The sequence below is a fragment of the Triticum urartu genome, chromosome 5A (assembly GCF_056163025.1).
Source record: "Triticum urartu cultivar PI428250 chromosome 5A, HENAU_Tu73, whole genome shotgun sequence".
NCBI lineage: Eukaryota > Viridiplantae > Streptophyta > Magnoliopsida > Poales > Poaceae > Triticum > Triticum urartu.
In genome coordinates this window covers 302,363,660-302,390,143 of record NC_141877.1, presented here as the reverse complement: position 1 = coordinate 302,390,143, position 26,484 = coordinate 302,363,660, and the positions used below count along the sequence as shown (strand labels likewise).

At 42.1% G+C, this 26,484-nt stretch overlaps 1 protein-coding gene across 1 annotated transcript; it reads right to left on the bottom strand.

The window, feature by feature from the left end:
* Window positions 1–513: 513 nt before the first annotated feature.
* Window positions 514–2,564, bottom strand: LOC147971140 (uncharacterized). Its single transcript, XM_087522740.1, has 3 exons — window positions 1,951–2,564; window positions 1,304–1,634; window positions 514–717 (listed from the first exon to the last, which is right to left on the bottom strand). Exons 1-3 carry the CDS (start codon window positions 2,476–2,478, stop codon window positions 632–634), a joined length of 945 nt encoding a protein of 314 aa, XP_087378866.1. The 5' UTR covers window positions 2,479–2,564; the 3' UTR covers window positions 514–631.
* Between the last annotated feature and the right edge of the window lie 23,920 nt (window positions 2,565–26,484).

Genomic DNA, 26,484 nt, shown 5'->3' with positions numbered 1-26,484 from the left:
CTTCCTCCTCCAATCCTTAATTCTAATGGCCCACGTTCCCCAAACCGACACTGAAACTTAACTGAAAACTGGAGAAATGCTAACAGAAAGATGCTCCTATGGATTTCGCTGCCATGGCAGCGTGGCAGCGTTTTTTGCAGGCGACTAAATTATACTAACAAGAATGAAACACCTGATAGCGCATTGCTACCTTTATCAGTATTCAGACTAAAATAACTATAGCTGAGAAAATGAAATACACACCTGACTGTTCCGAGATTTCTGAGTTCCAGTATTAAGAAACCTAATATATTGCACATGTACATATGCAATTTCAGGAGAGTTTGTCCCAGAGCACATGGCAACAACAACAGAGCCAATGAAGACTGAAGACGGTAACTGCAACATCTATTTTGGTCGGAAGAAAAATGTAATCAATGTCAGTGTGCAAGGCAGAATTCAGAGATGCATTCTACAGGTGACATTCATATGGGAGCGTGTTTCATATCACTTCAGGAATACCAAACACTGAAACTGCTAAAAGTTGGAGTTCAGAAAAAAAGGAAAACAGGATCATTCATCCCTTGTAATCCCTACAAGCTATAAAATCTGGAACAAGTTGCGATGGTTTCGAAGAGGGCGCAGTCGGTCGTCAGAGTAGTGGTTCGTCGTCGTCCGCTGGCGCTGCCCATGCCATCTCCGGTGCCATCACATCTGGGTATATCAGCTCATCATCCGCTGCAGCCACAGATGCAGTCAGTTAGGCACGGCCTGCTGCTACATGGCAAGTGGTAAAAACTAAAAAGCCCTAAAATGTGAAAGCGGGTAATAGGAAAGAATGCAGAGCAACACAAGGTTATCTGCAACAAGTTCCATTGCATGTAACTAGTTTCAGACCATCTACTGCTTTCTTGGTGCATATCGCTAGTTTCAGATGATCCACAGCATTCTTCAGGTAAGCCCTCAACTCTCAGAAATGTCACATTACTAATCTAAACTAAGCCAGCAGAAATCAAGCTGACAAATTCCTAATTCGGAACTGCAAAAGGCATTAGCAGCCACAGGCCACAGTAAATTCACAAGGTTATCTGGAACAAGTTGCATTGCATGTAATTAGCTTCAGATCATCAACTGCTTTCTTAGTGCATATCGCTAGTTTCAGATAATCCACAACATTCTTCAGGTAAGCCCTCAATTCTCAGAAATGTCAGATTACTAATCTAAACTAAGCCAGCAAAAATCAAGCTGACAAATTCGTGATTCAGAACTGCAAAAGGCATTAGCAGCCACAGGCCACAGTAAGTAAATTCAGAAGTACACTGACCTCTTGAGCCGACGCGGAAAATCACGACGTCCAACGGCTCCCGGCTGCGAGGCAGGTTGATGGCCAGAGGGCTCGGCTCCCCGTAGCGACCGGCGCGGGCGCAGAGAGTGCAGCTGGAGGCGGACTCCGGAGGGTCCAGCAGGTTCACCACCTGTCCCTTCATCAGGATCGTGTGCCTCCCGGTGTACCGTATCGAGGCCCAGTCGTCCTCGCTGAAGGCGCCGGAGTCGTCGGCCCGCACCCACCGTATCTCCCGCTCCAAGGAGAACCACCGCACCCAGAGGCGGGACAGCGGTGGGCACACCAGGGCGAAGAGCTTGCCCCACTCCGACTGCACATCATCACAAAATCAACTGGAAATCTTGGCACCAAATCTAACTGCAAGCGATGAAAGTTTCGGGCAAGAAACTGCGCCGAAAAGAAGAACTCCAACTGAATTTAGTAGCAGAGTTTCTTTTGCAAGAATGATACTGTGATTGATTGATTGATTCTTTCACACGAGCAAGCACGGGAATCAAAGAACTGCGCCAGAAATAACTCTAGCAGATTTTTTCGCAAGAATGATATTACGACGATCTCAAGAATCACATGCAAAGGACGAGGTGACGAGATTGTGGAAGAGTGCAGGGGACGAGTAAGGAACTCACATCACGCGCTATCGGCAGGTATGGCCTGGCCTGGAGCCGGGGGACGGCCTCCACCGCCCACTGGACCGCCGTGCCGAGGCTGCTGCAGGAGGAGACGGAGACGCTGGAGCGGCACGGCAGGAGGCACCTCGAGTTGGCGCGGAGGTAGCGCCCGGACGCGTCGTGCAGCAGGAATGCGCCCCGGCCGCGGCGGCCCGTGGCGACGGCCCGCCACATGATGGCGAGGACCTCCGGCTCGTCGAAGTCGCGCTGCGCGGCAACCCGGCAGGGGGGAGGGAACGGGCAGAGGGAGCCGCGCGTGCTGGCGTCGGGGGCCCCGAGGTACCGGCCGTAGGCGCCGCGGAGGAGGACGTAGAGCGTGCCTGAGGCGGAGATACGCCGCTGCACTGCCCACACCGCGTTGTACGACCACGATAGGCCGGTGCGGTGGAGGCGGACGGAGCGCCCGTCCTTGGCGGCGTGCACGTACGCGCCGCCGTGCTGCATGCTCCGCAGCCGCACGAAGTCCACGCCCTCGAACACCTCCATCGCTCTCCGCTGAAGATCGAAGCTTCGCTCAGGGAGGGGTGCAGGCGGGTGGCTTGATTCTCCTCGGCTTTCTTGGTTTCTTGGCGTTGCGAGGAAGACGAGCAGAGGGGAAGAAGAGTTTGTTACGACGGTTAGGCGCCAAGCGGATCGTTTCAAGGAGGCGCCGCTCCGAAGCGCAGGCCCGTTCGCTGACTGGTGGGGCCACCAGCCAGTCAGTCCGGTCATTGTATTTCACTGAGGTGTGGGGGCTACCACCCCTGGCCCTGGTCAACAGTTGTCAACGCAATTTTCTGACGACAACAAATTAAACCCTTAAGGCCCTGTTTGATATAGCAAAGTAAGTAATTTCAAACTATTTTACTACAGCTTTTCAGAATACAATAGTTTTATTTACTTTGATTGAGGTGTTTGGCTACCACTAAAAACTCTGGCACTAATACCAAAGTATTTATGAAAACGAGTATTTTCTCTGTCTAAAAAAAAGAACCCCGGACCTTTTCTATCAAACTGAGCAGCCAAAAAGAACGAGTAGTCGTTTATCGTTATCTCTTTTAGCGGCCACCACATTGTGGTCACCGGAGATGCATGTCCAGCGCGACTCCACCGCCTGGTGAACTGCTGGCTACGCCCGTACAGGAGCGTGCTCTTTGGTAAGCTAAAAGCCTTGAGCATGGCTATTCAGTATCGTTCTTGGTTTGTGCATTCCGTTGTTCTTATGCATGCGAACGGTAATAGGTAGCAACTAGCTAGCTAGAAAAACGTGGGTTCTATGCATGTGCATGGCCATTCTTAGTGCATACCAGTTGAATGCAATGGCTAGCCCATTAATTTTAACTTGAGGGAAACAACAAAACTGTGTTGTTTATTTTTGTTAATTTTCAAATGATACAAAAATAAGGTCCAAAGAATGAAAGCATAACTATAGAGGCCCTAAGTACAGAAAAAAGAACCTAAGATAAGAAAAGGAGAAAACACTAAAATACATCATCAAGAGTGACTCATCTAAAAGCCTTGATCTAGTCTTCAAAGCCATTGTATTCCTTCCTAACTATGTAAATGATCCATTTGAGTTTCTGTTTGAATTTTCTCCTGCGAGCATACAGGTTTGGGGTGATATATTTAAAAATGAAGTTATTCCGAATAGCCTATGAAACTAAAATGATGATCTCAATAGCAAAAGGCACATTCAGGAGTTGTTTATTATTGTCAATTTCCTCATGTATGCCAGAATGATTGGGGGTCCAATTGGAATATATGTATTGCCAACACAATTATGCAAAAGGACAGTAGAAAAAGACATGATATCTTGTTTCAGTTCCTGCATGTGGCACATGTCAAAAGTATAGTCATGTATATAGAAGTTTTTCCTCTGCAAAAGAGCTCTAGTATTCAGTATGTTATTAACCAGAAGCCAAAAAAAAATTTTATGCTGGAGCTGACAACAAGTTTTCCAAAGCTATTTTAGAACCAGCAAAATCTCTGGGCTATCGACAAAGATTTATATGCCTTGGAAACCTTATAAATGGCAAAACCAGGAGAAAATTGCCATAGATCATGAGCATTAGTTAAATTCAACTCATGTATAAATTGTTCCAACTCCTGGTATTTTGCATAGTCTTCTTATGGTAGGGGCAAATGGAAATGATTTAGCAAACCCTTCAAATGACATAGTTCATGAATGGGGATATGTTGTCTCTGAGAGAAAGAGTGCAAATGGGACCATAACTGCAATTTAGGCACTCCATCAGATACATCTGTACAAAATTCAAGGGTTTTTCCATTCTCTGGAATCCAAACAACATGTTGCTTGTAGGTGGCAAGTAGTTTTGAGCAACCCTTCCACCAGAAAGAACAATTTTGTAGAGGAGTAGAGGGAATGCTGTAACGCCCCGAGTCCGATGCGCTAGGTGTCTTCCAGTTATTCGCTGTTGTTGCCTTGTCATTCGCTTGTGTCGCATCTTGCCATGTCATCATCTGCATTGCATCTGCATGTTTTCAAAACTTGCATTCGTCCGGGTTCCCTAGTTCTCTTCATTGTCCGTTCTGAACCCAGACACACTTGCATGCGCCCGCGGGACGTCCGAAATATTATTTTATAAGTGGCTGGAAAATGTTCTCGGAATGGGTTGAAAGTTGGCGTGCGGTCTTATAATAGTGTAGATAGACCACCTGTCAAATTTCGTCGCATTCGGAGTTCGTTTGATAGCCCAACCGCTAAACATATAGCGGCATTATAGCCGGTCATACGTCAGACATTTTCGGTCTCCAAAGACTGTGTTGGGCCTCTCCTTCTCTTCTCTCTTCTTAGCCCAACCCACTCTCTACCAACCGCCAGGCCACGAAACCCCTCCTTGCACAGTGCTCAGACCCCTCGTGCGCGTCCGAAAGTTGTCCCGAACCCGACGTCTGGCCCATCCGGTGTGCCCTGAGAACGAGATACGTGCGACTCCTATCGGGATTTGTCGGCACATCGGGCGGCTTTGCTGGTCTTGTTTTACCATTTTCGAAATATCTTGTAACCGGGATTCCGAGACTGGTCGGGTCTTCCCGGGAGAAGGAATATCCCTCGTTGACCGTGAGAGCTTGTGATGGGTTAAGTTGGGACACGCAGGGTTTAAACTTTCGAGAGCCGTGCCCGCGGTTATGTGGCAGATGGGAATTTATTAATGTCCGGTTGTAGAGAACTTGACACTTGACTTAATTAAAATACATCAACCGTGTGTGTAGCCTTGATGGTCTCTTTTCGGCGGTTGAACACGGTCTTGTGTTATGCTTGAACGTAAGTAGTTTCAGGATCACTTCTTGATCACTTCTAGCTTCTCAACCGTTGTGTTGCTTCTCTTCTCGCTCTTATTTGTGTATGTTAACCACCATACTTGCTTAGCGCTTGCTGCAGCTCCACCTCATTACCTTACCCTACCCATAAGCTTAAATAGTCTTGATCTCGCGGGTGTGAGATTGTTGAGTCCTTGTGACTCACGGATACTTCCAAACAGTTGCAGGTGCTGATGATGCCAGTGCAGGTGACGCACCCGAGCTCAAGTGGGAGCTCGATGAAGATTTTGGTTGTTGTTATGTGACTTTTCCGGATGATCAGTAGTGGTTCCCAGTTGGGACGATCGGGGATCTAGCATTTGGGGTTTATCTTCCTTTTCTTTTGGATTTGACCATAGTCGGTCTTTGAGTGTATTTGGATGATGTATGAATTATTTATGTATTGTGTGAAGTGGCAATTGTAAGCCAACTCTTTATCCCATTCTTATTCAGTACATGGAATTGTGTGAAGATTAACCCACTTGCGACTAAACCACCATGCGGTTATGCCTCTAAGTCGTGCCTCGACACATGGGAGATATAGCCGCATCATGGGTGTTACAAATGCCTTGATGGTGATAAACCTCCCGTACCAAATTAACCCAAGGTATGTCCAAATGATTAAGGAATTTATGCACCATCTTCATGAGCGGACATGTATTCTATGTATTTAGATTGAGAATGTCAAGCCCTCTCCTATCTTTTGGCCTACAAATCAAGTCCCAAGCTGCCAAACGGGTGTTCTTTTTCTACATGTCTTTGCCTCTAGAAATAATAACTCTTGTATTTTTTCAATTTGTTCAATAATACGTTTGTAGAGAAGCAGGCAACTCGTGATGAAGTTGGTAAAGCTGAGAAAATGGCACCGACCATCAGCAATCAGTCATCATAGCTTAGGTATCGCGAGCAAACAGACAACATTCACTGAATCCTCTCAATTATATACATGAAAAATTCCATGTTGGGTTTAGTACAGCTGAGGGGAGTGCCAAGATATGTGGAAGGGAAAGTCCCAATGGTACGGCCCAATAAATTGGATAGTTATTGAACCTCTTCATTAGTAACATTGATAGGAAGCAAACTAGATTTCTGTTAATTAAACTTGAGGCCTAAAGCCTTGAATCAACATATCATTTGGATATTGAAGAATTAGGAAATTAGAGCAAGTAAGGGACTGATGACCCACAAGTGCAGGGGATCACAATAGTGTTCGAGGGAAGTATTTCAACCCTAATTCGACATAAGGGGATCCAATGAACATTTATAAACTTTAGCAGTTGAGTTATTAATTCTACCACACCTGGATATATAACTTGTTTGGCACAATTTATTAGTAGGAAAGTAATATGATAGCAGTAGTGTTGGAACAGTAAAGTGACAGATTGCAGTAGTAGTAATTGTAAATAGAGCAACAAAGTAGAAAGCGTAGGCATGAAAGTAGATAGTGAGTTTTCTTCAGATTAGAATCTTTATGCAATAGTCATAGCTCCAATTCATCAATCATATGTAGGCATGTAGTCCATAGGTAGTTGTACGTGCTTGCGATAAGAAGTTGCAAAAAAAACTTTTGCCCTACCTTCCCATTTCAACGAGATCCTAATGGAAATTAAGGGTAATTAAGGTGCTCCTTTCAATAGAGAACCGGATCAAAGCATTAGCAATCAATGATATATGTAATCCTCAAGGTAAAGTCATCCCCGTGGATATCACAATTATTGTCACCTTGGGGTCTCTAGTTCAGAACATTAACATGTGCATACAACTTTCATGTATGATAAAAAACACACTAATATATTCCTGAACATATAAAGGGTTCAGATATGAAATCATGGCACTCGGGTCCTAGTGACAAGCATTAAGGGTAGCATAGTCATAGCAAAATCAATCTCAGAACATAGTGCACACTAGGCATCAAGGCCTAAAAATCTGACATCTATTACATATGAATTCTCATTCAATTCCCATCTACCCCCATGTACCTACAGAGGAATTACTCATGCATCATGAGATTGTTGTGGAAAAGGGTTGGTGATGATGATGACTGATAAGTCTCCAACGTATCTATATATTTTTATTTTTCCATGCTATTATATTATCAATCTTGGATGCTTTATATGCAATTATATATCATTTTTTGGGACTAACATATTAACCTAGTGCCCAGTGCAAGTTCCTATTTTTGCTTGTTTTTGGCTTTTCAAAAAATCAGTACCAAACGAAGTCCAAATGCGATGAAACTTTATGATAATTTTTTCTGGACTAGAAGGGGCCCTAGAAGGTTTGGGAGGAGGCCAGAAGAACTACGGGTGAGCCACAAGCTCACAGGGTGCGCCCCAGGGGGGTAGGCGTGACCTCCATGCTTGTGGGCCCCCTTAGGACCCCTTGACATAATTCCACCTCTATAAATTTAGAAATATTCCCAAACCAACATAGAGCCACCCGAAACACTCTTTCTGCCTCCGCAAGCTTGTATTCTTCCGTGATCCCATCGGGAGGCCTTTTCCGGTACTTCGTCGGAAGGGGAATTGATCACCAAGGGCTTCTACATCATCCTTGTTTCCTTTTGATGATGCGTGAGTAGTTCACCACATACCTACTAGTCCATAGCTAGTAGCCAGATGGCTTCTTCTCTCTCTTTGGTCTTCAATAAAATGTTCTCCTCGGTGTTCTTGGAGTTCTATCCGATGTAATCTTCTTTTGCGTTGTGTTTGTTGGGATCTGATAAATTGTGGTTTTATGATCTGAATATTCATGAGAAGCAATTGGGTCTTTTCTGTACTTTATTATGCATGATTTTTATAGCTTTGTATTTCTCTCCGATCTATCCGTTTGGTTTGGCCAACTAGATTGATTTATCTTCAGTGGGACAGGTGCTTTGTGATGGGTTCAATCTTGCGGTGCTCTATATCCAAGTGACAGAAGGGGACAAGACATGTATTTGTATTGTTGCCATTAAGGGTAAAATGATGGGATTTATTTATATTGATTGGGTTTACTTTGTCTACACCATGTCATCTTGCTTAAGGTGTTACTCTGTTTTTTATGAACTTAATACCATAGATGCATGTTGGATAGCGGTTGATTGGTGGAGTAATAGTAGTAGATGCAGGCATGAGTCGATCTACTTGTCTTGGACGTGATGCTTATATACATGATCATTGCCGTGGATATCATCATAACTATGCGCTTTTCTATCAATTGCCCAACAGTAATTTGTTCACTCACCGTATGCTATGTGTTTGAGTGAGAAGCCTCTAGTGAAAACTATGCCCCCCGGTCAACCTTTATCATATTATAAAAGAAAATATACCTTTGTTGCAATTTTATTTCTTTTATTTTGTTTTGCAAGTTATCTATCTACCACTATAAGATTTGATCCTTGCAAGTAACGAGTTCAGGGGGATTGACAACCCTCTTGCCTGTGTTGGGTGCAGGTATTTGCTTTTGTGTGTGGAGGTGATGTTCACGAGCCTTTGTGTGATTCTCCTATTGGTTCGATAAACCTTGGTTCTCATTGAGGGAAATACTTATCTTTACTATACTGGATCTCCCCTCCTATTCGGGGAAAATTCGAACGCACCTCACAAGTCGCACCAAACTAGGGATAAACATGTCGGCTTCCGATGTTGTCCTTGGAGTACACGTCAAGTCTTCGTCAGAGCCCATCTCGATCACGTCAAAGTGCGAGGCTTCCGAGTCTTTCCTTGTGAGTACGGTGGGCCATACATATTTGTATTGTTGCCATTGAGGGTAAAACGATGGGGTTTATTCATATTAATTGGGTTTACTTTGTCTACATCTTGTCATCTCGCTTAAGGCGTTACTCCATTTTTATGAACTTAATACCATATACGCATGCTAGATAGCAGTCAATTGGTGGAGTAATAGTAATAGATGTAGGTAGGAGTTGGTCTACTTGTCTCGGACGTGATGCCTATATACATGATCATTGCCTTGAATATCGTCATAATTATGTGCTTTTCTATCAACTGCCAAATAGTAATTTGTTCACCCACCATATGCCTTTATCATATTATAAAAAATACCTTTGTTGCAATTTTACTTATTTTATTTTGCTTTGGAATTTATCTATCTACCACTACAAGATTTGATCCTTGCAAGTAACGAGTTCAAGGGGATTGACAACCCTCTTGTCTGCGTTGGGTGCAAGTATTTTCTTTTGTGTGTAGGTGCTGTTCACGAGGCTTTGTGTGATTCTCCTATTGGTTCGATAAACCTTGGTTCTCACTGAGGAAAATACTTATCTCTATTGTACTACATCTCCCCTCCTCTTCGGGGAAAATCCCAACACTACTCACAAGTAGCAACTATGACGATGAATCCCCCTCTTCGGAGTCCAAGAAAGATTCCACATCAGATCTCCGGAGGAAGAACAGGAGGTGGCAGCGTCTATGTATCATAAAAAGCATTGGGCATTTTCTATAATTTTTCTGGGATATATGGGATTTATAGGCGAAGTAATTGTCGTAAGGCGATGCTCGAGGGCCCTATGCAGCCACGTGGCGCTGTCAGGGGGACTCGCGCAAGCAGGACGCATGGAACCCTGGTGGCCCCCTCTAGTCCATCTTCGGTCCACTAGTCTTCTTATTTTCTGGGAACATTCTTCAAAAGTCCTTGTCTAATTTAGAGCACTTTTATTTCTGAACAAAAATAACACCATGGCAATTCTGCTGAAAATAGTGTCAATCCGAGTTATTTTCATTCAAATCATGCAAATCAGAGGCCAAAACAATAACAAAAGTGTTTAGAAAAGTGGATATGTTTGAGGTGTATCAACTCCCCCAAGCTTAGCCTATTTCTTGTGCTCAGGCAATTCAATTGATAAACTTAACGCGACAAAGGAAACTTTTACAAACTCGATTGATTTTGTAGATGTACAGAAATTTAGTCAATGATCTAATTACAAGAAATATTATAGAGAAACCATATGCATGATAACACTTAACAATCATGTTCACTCATGACCAGATCATAACAAAATAGAAGAGAATAATACGACATTTCAAACATCAACATGGTCAAAATGGGAAAAACATCATATGATAGAATAATATCTCGCTAGCCCTTTCCGAGGCCGCAAAACATAAATGCAGAGCACTGATACGTCTCCAACGTATCTATAATTTTTGATTGTTCCATGCTATTATATATTCTGTTTTGGATGTTAATGGGCTTTATTTTACACTTTTATATTATTTTTGGGACTAACCTATTAACCCAAGGCCCAGTGCAAATTGCTGTTTTTTTCCTATTTCAGTATTTCGCAGAAAAGGAATATCAAACGGAATCCAAATGGAATGAAACCTTCGGGAGAGTTATTTTTGGAACAAACGTGATCCAGGGGACTTGGAGTGGACGTCAAGAAACAATCGAGGAGGCCATGAGGCAGGGGGCACGCCTACCCCCTTGGGCGCGCCCTCCACCCTCGTGGGCCCCTCGTTGCTCCACAGACCTACTTCTTCCTCCTATATATATATATATATATTCATATACCCCGAAAACATCCAGGAGCACCACGAAACCCTATTTCTACCGCCGCAACCTTTTGTACCCAAGAGATCCCATCTTGGGGCCTTTTCCGGAGCTCCGCCGGAGGGGGCATCGATCACGGAGGGCCTCTACATCAACTCCATGGCCTCTCCGGTGATGTGTGAGTAGTTTACTTCAGACCTTAGGGTCCATAGCTAGTAGCTAGATGGCTTCTTCTCTCTCTTTGGATGTCAATACAATGTTCTCCTCGATCTTCTTGGAGATCTATTCGATGTAACTCTTTTTGTGGTGTGTTTGTCGAGATCCGATGAATTGTGGGTTTATGATCAAGTCTATCTATGAACAATATTTGAATCTTCTCTGAATTATTTTATGCATGATTGGTTATCTTTGCAAGTCTCTTCGAATTATCAGTTTGGTTTGGCCTACTAGATTGATCTTTCTTGCAATGGGAGAAGTGCTTAGCTTTGGGTTCAATCTTGCGGGGCTCGATCCCAGTGACAAAGGGAAACGACACGTATTGTATTGTTGCCATCGAGGATAAAAAGACAGGGTTTATATCATATTGCTTGAGTTTATCCCTCTACATCATGTCATCTTACCTAATGCGTTACTCTGTTCTTCTGAACTTAATACTCTAGATGCATGCTGGATAGCGGTCGATGTGTGGAGTAATAGTAGTAGATGCAGGCATGAGTCGGTCTACTTGTCACGGATGTGATGCCTATATTCATGATCATGCCTAGATATTCTCATAACTATGCTCAATTCTATCAATTGCTCGACAGTAATTCGTTCACCCACCGTAATACTTATGCTATCTTGAGAGAAGCCACTAGTGAAACCTATGGCCCCCGGGTCTATTCTCCGTCATATAAGTTTCCAATCTATTTTACTTTGCAATTTTTACTTTCAATCTATATCATAAAAATACCAAAAATATTTATCTTATCATTATCATATCTATCATATCTCACTCTCGTAAGTGGCCGTGAAGGGATTGACAACCCCTTTATCGCGTTGGTTGCGAGGTTCTTATTTGTTTGTGTAGGTACGAGAGACTTGCGTGTGGCCTCCTACTGGATTGATACCTTGGTTTTGAAAAACTGAGGGAAATACTTACGCTACTTTGCTGCATCACCCTTTCCTCTTCAAGGGAAAACCAACGCAGTGCTCAAGAGGTAGCAAGAAGTATTTTTGGCGCCGTTGCCGGGGAGGTTGCACCAAGTCAAGTCAAGAATTGATGTCCCGTCAACGAGCCATTTCTGGTGCCGTTGCCAGGGAGTCTACGCACAAGTCAAGACATACCAAGTACCCATCACAAACTCTTATCCCTCGCATTACATTATTTTCCACTTGCCTCTCATTTTCCTCTCCCCCACTTCACCCTTGCCGTTTTATTCGCCCTCTTTCTCCGTTCCCCTTCTCTTTTCTAGTTCTTCTCTTTTTGCTCGTTTCTTGTTTGCTTGTGTGTTGGATCGCGTGCTTCGTCATTATGGCTAGTCCTTTATCTACTCCTTTATCTCCCAAGAATGAGGTCCTTAGTTTTGAACAAAGGGAGGGAGAAAATCTAAAAGATGCTTGGTACAGAATTTGCAATGCGCAAAATAGATCTACTAGGAAGCAATCTACTTCCGTTCTTCTTCGCAATTTTTATGTAGGCATCATTCCTTGGAATAGATATATTCTTGATACCATTACCGGAGGAAATTTCTTGGGTAGCCACACTTTTGATTCTTATAATGCTCTGATAGATTTGTTTGGCACACCACCTCTCTTGGTTAATGGAACTATGTTAACTTTGGAACAAATTATGCAAAGGGTCGATATTATTGAAAATAAAGTTTCCACTTTTGAATTGATTGAGAATTTGGATAAAAAGATCCACAATCAAATTACCCAATATGGATCTAAGGTAGGAGTCATTTTGAAAAGTTTTAAAGAAAAAGAACCCGTAGTGAATGAAAGAATAGACCAAGATTCCGAAAGAATTTACAAACTTGAGGGTATTATCACCAATTTAGGGTCCGCTTTTTCTGCCGTTAGGAGAACTTCAACCCCCCCTACCAAATTTGCCAAACTAATGTACGTTCCTAAGAATAAGGGTGAAACTTCTAGTAACGAAAATGCGGATCTTAAATCCATAAGCGTTCACCCCAACTTTCTCGCTATCATTAAGGAACCTTTTGCTACAAATGATTTTCTTGATTTCTTGTCTAGGAGTTTGATCATTAATAAAAAGGAAATTCCAAATGGGTATAAGTGTTCTATTAAAGAATTGCCTACCAAAGATGGAAATACCTAGATCTATCCTTGCTTTTATGCCTAGCTAGGGGCGTTAAACGATAGCGCTTGTTGGGAGGCAACCCAATTTTATTTTTGTTCCTTGCTTTATGATTGTGTTTAGTAATAAATAATACATCTAGCCTCTGTTTAGATGTGTTTTTATGCTTTTAATTAGTGTTTGTGCCAAGTAGAACCTTTGGGAAGACTTGGGGAAAGTCTTTGTGATCTTGCTGTAAAAAAACAGAAACTTTAGCACTCACGAGAATTGCTGCCATTTTTTATTGAAGAGTGATATTTAGTTCATTATTTTTGAATATGATTAATAGATAAATTCCTCACGTCCAGAAATTTATTTTATAATTTTTGGGGTTCCAGAAGTATTCGAAACCTACATATTACTACAGATTGTTCTGTTTTTGACAGATTCTGTTTTTCGTGTGTTGTTTGCTTATTTTGATGAATCTATGGCTAGTAATAGAGTTTATGAACCATAGAGAAGTTGGAATACAGTAGCTTTAACACCAATATAAATAAAGAATGAGTTCATTACAGTACCTTGAAGTGGTAGTTTGTTTTCTTTTACTAACGGAGCTCATGAGATTTTCTATTTGAGTTTTGTGTTGTGAAGTTTTCAAGTTTTGGGTAAGGATTTGATGGATTATGGAACAAGGAGTGGCAAGAGTCTAAGCTTGGGGATTCCCAAGGAACCCCAAGATAAAATCCAAGGACAACCAAAAGCCTAAGCTTGGGATGCCCCGGAAGGCATCCCCTCTTTTGTCTTCGTCCATCGGTAACTTTACTTGGAGCTATATTTTTATTCACCACATGATATGTGTTTTGCTTGGAGCATCTTGTATGATTTGAGTATTTCATTTTTAGTTTACCACAATCATCCTTTCTGTACACACCTTTTGAGAGATACACACATAAATTGGAATTTGTTAGAATACTCTATGTGCTTCACTTATATTTTTTGAGCTAGATAATTTTGCTCTAGTGCTTCACTTATATCTTTTTAGAGCATGGTGGTGGTTCTATTTTATAGAAATAATTGATATCTCATGCTTCACTTATATTATTTTGGGAGTCCTTTAGAACAGCATGGTAATTTGCTTTGGGTATGAATTTAGTCCTAATATAATAGGCATCCAAGATCGGTATAATAAAAACTATCATACAAAAAGTGCATTGGATATTATGAGAAGTTTGATACTTGATAATTGTTTTGAGAGATGAGATGGTGGTATTAGAGTCATGCTAGTTGAGTAGTTGTGGATTTGAGAAATACTTGTGTTAAAGTTTGTGATTCCCGTAGCATGCACGTATGGTGAACCGTTATGTGATGAAGTCGGAGCATGATTTATTTATTGATTGTCTTCCTTATGAGTGGCGGTCGGGGACGAGCGATGCTCTTTTCCTACCAATCTATCCCCCTAGGAGCATGCGTGTAGTAATTTGTTTCGATAACTAATAAATTTTTGCAATAAGTATGTGATTTCTTTATGACTAATGTTGAGTCCATGGATTATACGCACTCTCACCCTTCCACCATTGCTAGCCTCTCTAGTACCGCACAACTTTCACTGGTACCTTAAACCAACCAAATACCTTCCTCAAAACAGCCACCATACCTACCTATTATGGCATTTCCATAGCCATTCCGAGATATATTGCCATGCAACTTTCCACCGTTCCGTTATTATGACACGCTTCATCATTGTCATATTGCTTTGCATGATCATGTAGTTGACATCGTATTTGTGGCAAAGCCACCGTTCATAATTCTTTCATACATGTCACTCTTGATTCATAATCCCGGTACTCCGCCGGAGGCATTCACATAGAGTCATATTTTGTTCTAAGTATTGAGTTGTAATTCTTGAGTTGTAAGTAAATAAAGTGTGATGATCATCATTATTAGAGCATTGTCCCAAGTGAGGAAAGGATGATGGAGACTATGATTCCCCCAAAAGTCGGGATGAGACTCCGGATGAAAAAGGGGAAAAAAGAGGCCATAAAAAAAGAGAAAAGGCCTAAATAAAAAAACGAGAGAAAAAGAGAGAAGGGACAATGTTACTATCCTTTACCACACTTGTGCTTCAAAGTAGCACCAAGATCTTCATGATAGAGAGTCTCCTATATTGTCACCTTCATATACTAGTTGGAATTTCACATTATAGCACTTGGCTTGTATATTCCAATGATGGGCTTCCTCAAAATGCCCTAGGTATTCATGAGCAAGCAAGTTGGATGCACACCCACTTATTTTCTTTTGTTCAGCTTTCATACACTTATAGCTCTAGTGCATCCGTTGCATGGCAATCCCTACTCACAAACATTGATATCTATTAATGGGCATCTCCATAGCCCGTTGATACGCCTAGTTGGTATGAGACTATCTTCTCCTTTTTTGTCTTCTCCACGACCACCATTCTATTCCACCTATAGTGCTATATCCATGGCTCACGCTCATATATGGAGTGAAGATTGAAAAAGTTTGAGAACATCAAAAGTATGAAACAATTGCTTGGCTTGTCATCGGGGTTGTGCATGATTTAAATATTTTGTGTGGTGAAGATAGATCATAGCCAGACTATATGATTTTGTAGGGATAACTTTCTTTGGCCATGTTATTTTGAGAAGACATGATTGCTTAGTTAGTATGCTTGAAGTATTACTATCTTTATGTCAATATTAAACTTTTATCTTGAATCTTTCGGATCTGACTATTCATGCCAAAATAAAGAGATTTACATTGAGAATATGATAGAAAGCATTCCACATCAAAAATTCTGTTTTTATCATCTACCTACTCGAGGACGAGCAGGAATTAAGCTTGGGATGTTGATACGTCTCCAACATTTCTATAATTTTTGATTGTTCCATTCTATTATATATTCTGTTTTGGATGTTAATGGGCTTTATTTTACACTTTTATATTATTTTTCGGACTAACCTATTAACCCAAGGCCCAGTGCAAATTGTTGTTTTTTGCCTATTTCAGTGTTTCGTAGAAAAGGAATATCAAACGGAATCCAAATGGAATGAAACCTTCGGGAGAGTTATTTTTGGAACAAACGTGATCCAAGGGACTTGGAGTGGATGTCAAGAAACAATCAAGGAGGCCACGAGGCAGGGGGCGCGCCTACCCCCTGGGTGTGCCCTCCACCCTCGTGGGCCCCTCGTTGCTCCACCGACCTACTTCTTCCTCCTATATATATATTCATATACCCCGAAAACATCCAGGAGCACCACGAAACCCTATTTCCACCGCCGCAACCTTCTGTACCCAAGAGATCCCATCTTGGGGCCCTTTCCGGAGCTTCGCCGAAGGGGGCATCGATCAAGCAGGGCCTCAACATCATCTCCATGGCCTCTCCGGTGATGTGTGAGTAGTTTACTTCAGACCTTCGGGTCCATAGCTAGTAGCTAGATGGCTTCTTCTCTCTCTTTGGATCTAAATACAATATTCTCCTCGATCTTCTTGGAGATCTATTTGATGTAACTCTTTTTGCAGTGTGTTTGTCGAGATCCGATGAATTGTGGGTTTATGATCAAGTCTATCTATGAACAATATTTGAATCTTCTCTGAATTCTATTATGCATGATTGGTTATCTTTGTAAGTCTCTTCGAATTATCATTTTGGTTTGGCCTACTAGATTGATCTTTCTTGCAATGGGAGAAGTGCTTAGCTTTGGGTTCAATCTTGCGGTGCTCGATACGAGTGATAGAAAGGGAAACGATAGGTATTGTATTGTTGCCATCAAGGATAAAAGATGGGTTTTATATCATATTTCTTGATTTTATCCCTCTACATCATGTCATCTTACCTAATGCGTTACTCTGTTCTTATGAACTTAATACTCTAGATGCATGCTGGATAGCGGTCGATGTGTGGAGTAATAGTAGTAGATGCAGGCAGGAGTCGGTCTAGTTGTCATGGACGTGATGCCTATATTCATGATCATGCCTAGATATTCTCATAACTATGCTCAATTCTATCAATTGCTCGACAGTAATTCGTTCACCCACCGTAATACTTATGCTATCTTGAGAGAAGCCACTAGTGAAACCTATGACCCCCGGGTCTATTCTCCGTCATATAAGTTTCCAATCTATTTTACTTTGCAATTTTTACTTTCAATCTATATCATAAAAATACCAAAAATATTTATCTTGTCATTATCATATCTATCAGATCTCACTCTCGTAAGTGGCTGTGAAGGGATTGACAACCCCTTCATCGCGTTGGTTGCGAGGTTCTTATTTGTTTGTGTAGGTACGAGGGACTTGCGTGTGGCCTCCTACTGGATTGATACCTTGGTTCTAAAAAACTTAGGGAAATACTTATGCTACTTTGCTGCATCACCCTTTCCTCTTCAAGGGAAAACCAACGTAGTGCTCAAGAGGTAGCAAGCACCTTGAAGTTCAAGCAGCGTCTAAACATTTTAATTCAGCAAAAAGAACATCTACTCATCTTCTCGTAGCATTAATTAGACACAATTCATGTCACACCAAGAATGAAAATTACTCTCTCTATTTTCATGGTTGAAGAAGAAGGTGATGACTCAAAGTAAAAGAAACAGTAAAATAAAAATAAAATAGAAGGGCCCTTTGCTGTGGGAAGCAGAGATTAACAAGTACCAGTGCTCATTGGCTAAAATAGAAATAAATTTATTTTGAGAGGTGTGGTTTTCTATAAATGGTTTAATGAAAAAGGATATCATTATCTTCGATGCTAAAGACATGTGAGAGCGGTTTTCTTAACACTCCTCCTCCATATTTACTTAACACAAGCCATGGCTAGCCGAATCCATGAGCGCGTATGAACTTTAACTTTCTGATGGAGTGATTTTTATTTATTTAATAAATTTGGGACTAGGCATCCATTTCATGCTCATTTATAGGGTCACACATTTAGCATAGAAGATAACGCTCTCCCGTACCCACTCGATGAGCTATACGGGCACACAAAACAAATATCTTTTTGCAGGTTTTGAGATGTGCTACTTCTGATAGGCGTTGGGATTTCCCCGAAGAGGAAGGGTGAAGTAATATAGTAGCAGATAGTATTTCCCTTAGTAGATAACCAAGGTTCATCCAATCAGTTGGAGATTCATGAAAACAACTGTCGACAGTACCTTCACACACACAAACAAATACTTGCACCCAACACGGGCAAGAGGGTTGTCAATCCCCTTGTTCTCGTTAATTGCAAGGATTAATCATGATAGTGGTAAACATATAAATTGCAAAACTAAATAAAAGTAAATTGAAAGCACAGGTAATCTTCCAGAGGGGGGTGAATGGGAGATTTTTAGAAATTCATCAAACTTTGATGAATTTGACAAATATGAGAGTGAAGAAATAGAAAACACAAGGGAAACTAAGTCATCACAGAATCAGAGTACATGAAATCAGGATATGTAAGAGTGAAGAACAAGCAATCATACATTCATAAACACATGAAGAATATGAACCGAGGAAATGAAAGATACCGTGATGAAATACTTCAGTTCAAATTTGTCAGAGCACAAATCACAAATTCTTCAACAGCGGAATAAAGTAAGAGAGGGTTGAGGAATTTGAAACCAGGTTGGCTAGGTGAAGACAATGGAATTTGGTAGAGCAGTTCTAGTTGCTGCATCAACTGTACATCTGGTTGAGGTGGCTGAGTCGCAACTCAGAGGACACACAGTCCTCACTGTATTCCTCTTGAGCTAAGGTCACTTAGTCCTCGCCCAATCACTCGTGGTAAGTCTTCAAGGTAGACTTCCAAAACCTTCATATACTTGTTCACCGGCACACCACAACGACTCTTGGTGTACTCAGAACTTGACACCTAACCATCAGGAAGAATGACAATCTTAAAAGGTAACAACCGTCGGATCACACGGATCGATCTCTTCAGTGATGCTCAATCACTTTGGCTCTGGGTTTTTCCTCACTTAGGATTCTCTCAAAATTGTCAGTGGGTGGGTTGCTCTCTTATGACAAGTGTCAAGTTCTCTCGGAGCAGCCAACCAACAAGTGGTTGTGGGGGGCGGCTATTCATAGCCAGGGGCAACCCGACATGAATTGTCAGAAATGCCCTTCTCTCATTCGACCGTTGTCAGGATAAGGATCCACTCAACAGCTGGCATGTGATGCGGCAACGTTCGAAATTTGAACTCTCAAATTCGTCGGGGCACTCAGTTTCCTCACTTTTAGGCAGATCGCACTAGCAAACTCCTAACTCCTCGGTGTGACCAAATTCTCCAGCGACCAGATGAACTTCGTTACTGTCGCTAGCAATTGCGTCAGCTGTACTAGAAATTTCCAAAGGCTTCACTCGAAGCAGCTTTTGTGTATAGGTTTGAGCATCACTTTGGACACGTGAAATATGATTCACCTAGACCCCCCTTTAACAATACCTTTTTTCCTATGACTCAAAGAAGAATAAAAGAAACTATGGAAGCAAAGTCTTCAAGATTCGAAGTCTTCACATCAATTTCTTCAAAGGCCGTACCAATTTCATCATCAAATTCTTCACTTGAAGAAATTCATTTTTAGGGGTCATCTTCCAGGTGTTAAGTCAAATCTTATGGGACTTTGTCTCCTGTGTATACTCACAAACACATTAGTTCCTCAACTTATTTGTCGTCAATACTCCAAAAACACTAAGGGGGCACTTGATGCACTTACAATCTGTAGCGACCAGACCTCAAACAGTCTGATCTATGTGTATAAGTGTCATCCCTGGATCGGTAATGCTGACACACACAATACTTGAAGGATTTATAATAGAGTGGCAATCACACACTTATTACATTGAATGTCTCAAAAGAGAACTAATTACAATAAATATGGCTTAAGGCCATCTAATACGATAACAGCGAAAGGCTTGGAAGATAAAGTGAGTCCATCAACTCCAACGACATCACTGAGTGAAAGACCATGACCTAAGACTCCTTACTCGTCGTCTGAAAAGTCTGCAACATGATACGTTGCATCCCGAAAAACGGGTCAGCACATAGAATATGTTGGCAAGGTAACACAAGAGAGTAATGAACAATGTAAAGCTATCACTACATGCATATATGGTTTGGTGGAGGCTGTGAGGTTAAAGGTTTTGCGAAAAGCCAATTTTTCCCAACTTCAAAGGAATAAATTTTATTTAACTATCATGGTGGCTGTTAAACATTGAGAAGGTTCACCCAACTCAATCCCAATTAAAAAGTAATCATCATTAAACCCAATCAAATTATATTAAGAGTGATGAGATCCACATGATAATCCAAGAACTAGATACTCAAGATGTCCATAACCGGGGACACGGCTAACCATTATTAGTTTGTACACTCCGCAGAGGCTTGTGCACTTTTTCCCACAAGACTCGATCTCCTCCGTTAGAGTTCTCGCACTACATGGTGTTTGAGAAACGGATGACCGAGACACAGTATTTCCGAAGAGGTCCCCTTAACCGATAGATAGGCCGGTACACCTACAATCCCCTACATCTGCTAGCCCATCATGGAAAGGTTTCCCACAACTTACTCAACTATGCCAGAGCCCATAATGGCATGTGGCTGCACACAGAAGTTTCCAGTATGAATAATCTTATGATTCCTTTGAGCCCGGGTGGCGGTCCATAGGAGAATCACACGGTACCCCAGAATTTCAAAAAATATAGGCAATCACTGGGTTCCCCAGGTGCCTCAATCCACCCAGATGTGTATTAAAGTTGCCACCTTAAGTTAACCATTTATTAACAACTCACATCCGTTAGGAATACACTCAAACCCAATCCATGTCTACAAGCATAGCATAGCAATATAAGCAACGTAGAGGTAACTCCCGGGGTTTGATAATAAACATGTGAATAGGTACTACCTCATCTACTTCTCAAACCCCACAATTTAATTTAGATCCTAACCATGCAATGTTTGAGGGTTGATCTAATGCAATATAAACTGGGTAGTAAGAAGTATGATCAAAGTGTTACTTGCCTTGCTGATGATCCGCGAAACCTAGAGACTCGATGTAGCACGCTTCGCACTCCGGGTACTCTATCGCAAACAAACAAGCATAGAATAAGCAATCAAGCAAAAGCACGGGTAAAACTCAAATAAGAGATCTAACCAGAAAGTTCAACTTAAGAACTCCGGTTTGCAAAAAGAATCAAATCAAACGAAGCAACAAAACGCAAACGGCGAGAGAAACAAGCTTCGTTTACTAATCTGGACTAAGGTCAAATTTTAAAGTAGCAAAAACTTGTTTAAGTTGGTTAAACGGAAAGAGGGTTTCGAGACGAAACTCTAGGCGCTTGAATCGCCTAATTCCAATAAATGAGCGCAAAGTTATACTAGAACGGAAATCGGATCAGGAATCGCGATCGAAAATAATCGCGGAAAATACGAACAGGCTAACGAACGAACGTTCGCTGTCTGCGGCTAAACGGTGAAAACCGTTCGTAAAAATGAACGTACGGACGAACATCCGCTAAATAACTAAACCGAAAAAAGTAAAACCAATCTAAATAAAATAAAATAAACGCGGATCTAAAAAAACTGTGCGGTTATCCGAAGAAAACCGGCGGCGGCGGCGCTACCTCCGGCGAGTCTGGCGAGGGCGGCGGGTCGGCGGCGTGGGGCGGCGTGGCGTGGCGGCGTGGCGACGCGAGCGGCGGCGCGCAGCGGTGGAGGGGCGGCTTAGGGTTTGGGGCGGGGCTAATGGGCTACGGGGGAGCGGCTTATAAGGGGCCGGCCCGGAGAGTCCTAGCCGAATACGGCCCTAAGTCGGTTTGACTTTTTTTTAAAAATAATTTCGACGTGCAGAAAAAGAAAGAAAAGAAATACTAAACAGACTCCAAAAATCCCGAAATAAATTTTCCTCGTCCTCTAAAAATAAGCCGGACAAGATGAACATTTATTTGTGCCTAAAATGCAATTTTGAAAAACGCATATTTTTCCTAATTCAAATAAAATAGCGACAAAACTCTGAATAAAAATCTTATTTAATTTTAATATTAAATCTGTGATATTTCTTTATTTTGAGGAAGTCATTTTATCCTCTCTTTTATTTTTAATAAAAGGAATATTTCAGAGAAAAATAATTAAAATCAAACGATCCTCTTTTCATAATTCGAGAAAAACTCAAATATGAAAATAACGAAATCCCCAACTCTCTCCGTAGGTCCTTGAGTTGCGTGAAATTTCTAGGATCAACCAAAATGCAATGAAACATGATATGCAACGATGATCTAATGTATAACATTCCAAATTGAAAATTTGGGATGTTACAAACCTACCCTCCTTAAGATGAATCTCGCCCTCGAGATTCGGGTTGGCTAGAAAATAGGTGAGGGTGATCCTTTCGTAAGTCTTCTTCTCGTTCCCAATTGGCTTCATCCTCGGCATGTGACTCCACTGAACCTTGCAAAACTTGATAACCTTGTTGCGTGTAACTTGGCTGGCAAACTCGAGTATCTTCATTGGTTTCTCCTCATAAGTTAAATCACAATCCAACCGTATCGCTTCTAGCGGCACTGTATCTCTCAGAGGAATTTCAGCCATCTCCGCGTGGCACTTCTTCAACTGAGAAACTTGGAAGACATCGTGAACTCCGGAAATTCCTTCGGGTAATTCCAACTTGTAAGCAACTTCTCCCATACATTCCAAACTCTGTATGGTCCAACAAAACGTGGTGCTAACTTTCCCTTAACTCCAAAATGCTTCACTCCTCGGAGTGGTGATACTCGAAGATATGCTCTGTCTCCGACTTCGTAGATTGTCTCCTTGCGTTTTGAATCCGCATAACTCTTCTGCCTGGATTGAGCTACCTTGAGTCTATTGTGAATCAGCTTAACCTTCTCTTCAGACTCTTTAATCAAATCTGGTCCAAACAGCTGTCGGTCTCCAACTTCGTCCCACAACAATGGTGTTCTGCAGCTCCTTCCGTACAATGCTTCGAAAGGGGCCATCTTCAAACTGTTTGATAACTGTTGTTTTAAGAGAACTCTGAATAAGGAAAATTATCGTCCCAACTAGATCCATACTCTAGCGCACAAGCTCTCAACATGTCCTCCAGAATTTGATTTACTCTTTTAGTCTGTCCATCTGTTTGCGGGTGAAAAGCTGTACTGAACTCTTGTCTAGTTCCCAAAGTTTCATGCAACTGATTCCAAAACTTTGAAGTAAATTGGGTTCCTCTATCTGATACAATGGTCCTCGGAACTCCATACAGACATACGATCATGGTCATATAGATATTTGCCAACTTAGCACTGGTGTAAGTGGTCTTTACTGGGATGAAATGAGCTACTTTCGTCAATCGGTCGACTACAACCCATATCGAGTCATAGCCTAAACGAGTCCTGGGCAATCCCATGATAAAATCCATGCCTAGTTTATCCCACTTCCATTCGGGTATAGGCAATGGCTGTAGCAATCCTGCTGGCTTCTGATGTTCTGCCTTCACTCTCTGACATACATCACAAACTGCTACATACTCTGCAACATCCTTCTTCATACCGGTCCACCAGAAACCGTCCTTCAAATCCAGATACATCTTGGTATTTCTTGGGTGAATCGAATATGGAGAATCCTGGGCCTCTTGCAGAATCAACTTCCTGATCTCCTGATCATTTGGTATATATATGCAGTCCTCAAACCATAAGGTATCGTGCTCATCCTCACGAAATCCTTTGACTTTTCCTTTGCTCATCCTTTCCTTTATTTCGGCGATCCCCTTGTCCATCTTTTGCGCTTCTCTGATCTTATCCATCAAAGTGGACTGAATCTCCAAAGCTGCTACATAACCTCTCGGAACTATCTCCAAACATAGCTCACGAAGGTCTTCTGCTAACTCCCTGGGTAACTCTCCGGTCATGAGTGTATTGACAAGACTCTTGCGGCTCAACGCATCGGCTCCTACGTTAGCCTTTCCGGGATGATAGTGCAACTTCATGTCATAATCCTTAATGAGTTCCAACCATCTCCTCTGCCTGAGATTCAACTCCTTCTGTGTGAAGATATATTTCAAACTCTTGTGATCCGTGTATACCTCACAATGGTTTCCGATGAGAAAATGTCTCCATGTCTTCAACGCAAGCACTACGGCTGCTAACTCCAAATCACGCGTAGCATAGTTTAACTCATGGGGTTTAAGCTGTCATGAGGCATATGAAACAACTCTTCCCTCCTGCATAAGTACGGCTCCAAGTCCTCGACGAGAAGCATCGCAATACACTTCATAATCCTTGCGTTGATCTGGCAGGATCAACACTAGCGATGTAACCAAGCGTCTCTTCAACTCCTGAAAACTAGCCTCACATTCCTTAGTCCAATTGAACTTGGTGTCCTTCTTTAACAACTCTGTCATGGGTTTTGCAATCTTTGAGAAATTCTCAATGAACCTCCGGTAGTATCCTACCGGAGCAAGAAAACCCCGGATCTCTCCAACTGTCGTGGGTGCTTCCCAATTTGTCATGGTGACAACTTTGTTGGGGTCTACTGCTATTCCTTCTCCGGATATAACATGTCCAAGAAATCCAACTTCCTTCAACCAAAACTCACACTTGCTGAACTTGGCGTATAATTGATGTTCCCTGAGTTTGCCAAGTACCAAACGCAAATGTTCTTTATGTTCTTATTGATTCTTCGAGTAAACCAGAATATCATCAATGAACACTACGATGAACTTACCCAAAAACTCCATAAACACCTTGTTCATCATGTTCACAAAGTAGGCAAGTGCGTTAGTCAGGCCAAATGACATAATGGTATACTCATATAGCCCATACCTTGTGGTAAAAGCTGTCTTAGGTATGTCCTGCTCTCGAATCTTCAGCTGGTGATAACCTGATCGCAGATCGATCTTGGAAAACACCTTAGCTCCTTGCAGCTGATCAAACAAATCATTGATCATCGGCAGTGGGTACTTGTTCTTGATCGTTAGTTCATTTAATCCACGATAATCAACAACCATCCTTAACGATCCATCCTTCTACTCCACTAGAAGTACTGGTGATCCCCAAGGTGACGAGCTTGGGCGAATATATCCCTTATCCAGTAACCCCTTAATCTGCTTCTTAATTTCCTCTAAATCCTGTGTGGGCATCCTGTACGGTCTCTTAGATATTGGCCCAGTGCCTGGCAAAAGCTCTATCAAAAACTCTATGTCTCTATCCGGTGGCATGCCTGGCAACTCTTCTGGAAATACATCCGGAAATTCCTTCACCACTGGTACTTCCTCCTGTACTACTCCCGATAAGCAATTTACTTGAGTCCTATTCGTCACATGCCGGGATACATACTTGATCCTTCTTCCTTCTGGGGTGGTGAGTAAAATTGTCTTACTGGCGCAATCGATGTTTCCTCCATACATCGATAGCCAATCCATACCCAGAATCACATCCAAACCTTGTGATTCCAAAATTATCAGATCGGAGAGGAAAACATGCGTACCTATGGCCAATGGCATCTGAAAACATCCATGGCTTGTCATATACTCTACTCTGGGTGAGGTTACTAACATGGGTGTCTTAAGTACTCTAGTGGGCAGGTTATACTTATCCACAAATCCCCTCGATATGTATGAATGAGATGCACTAGTATCAAAAAGAACTACTGCAGTAAATGACTTAACCAAAAACTTAGCAATTACTACATCTGGCTGGGCTTCAATCTCCTCCACGTTAACGTGGTTCACTTGTCCCCTGTTGAAAGGGTTGGGCTTCTTCCCAGCGCTTCCATTGCCATGTCCATTCTTAGCTTCAGGACATTCATTGGCATAATGTCCGGTCTTCTGACACTTGTAGCAAGTAAGGTGGCTTAGATCCTTCTTGGTGGGTGTTGCCGGGTTGGAACGGTTCTGTGCGCTACTTCCTCAATTACCATTGCCGTTCTTGGGGCCACTATGATTGTGCGAACTTCCTCCATTATGAGTGTGGCCTCCATGGTTATGAACAAGTCCTCACGAGTTCGGGGTGAAATGGGGTCTCTGCTGGGCTCCAGAATTATACTTCCCCAGTCCATACTTCCTCTTGCGGCTGTCAATCTGTTGCTGCTTCCCTTCAAGCATGAGAGCTCTATCCACCAACTCTTGGTAGTTATTGAAAATTTCTACCATCAACTGCATGCTTAGCTCATCATTTAGTCCCTCCAAAAACTTCTCCTTCTTAGCTGCATCTCTAGCAACGTCATCTGGGGCATAATGTGCTAACTTACTAAACTCATCCACATACTGGCCAATAGTGCGTCCTCCCTAGCGTAAGTTGCGAAACTCACGCTTCTTCATGGCCATAGCTCCTGCTGATACATGGGCAGTACGGAAAGCTTGCTGGAACTAATCCCATGTGACAGTGGCTGTAGGATAGGTGACAGTGTAATTCTCCTACCATGAGGCTGCTGGTC

Bases quoted from the DNA above. Each gene is read 5' to 3' on its own strand.
- LOC147971140 (XM_087522740.1), bottom strand. From the start codon at position 2,478: ATGGAGGTGTTCGAGGGCGTGGACTTCGTGCGGCTGCGGAGCATGCAG. The intron at 1,635-1,950 runs GTGAGTTCCTTA...GATGATGTGCAG, and splicing joins ACCTGCCGATAGCGCGTGAT to TCGGAGTGGGGCAAGCTCTT. The intron at 718-1,303 runs GTCAGTGTACTT...CTGTGGCTGCAG, and splicing joins TTTCCGCGTCGGCTCAAGAG to CGGATGATGAGCTGATATAC.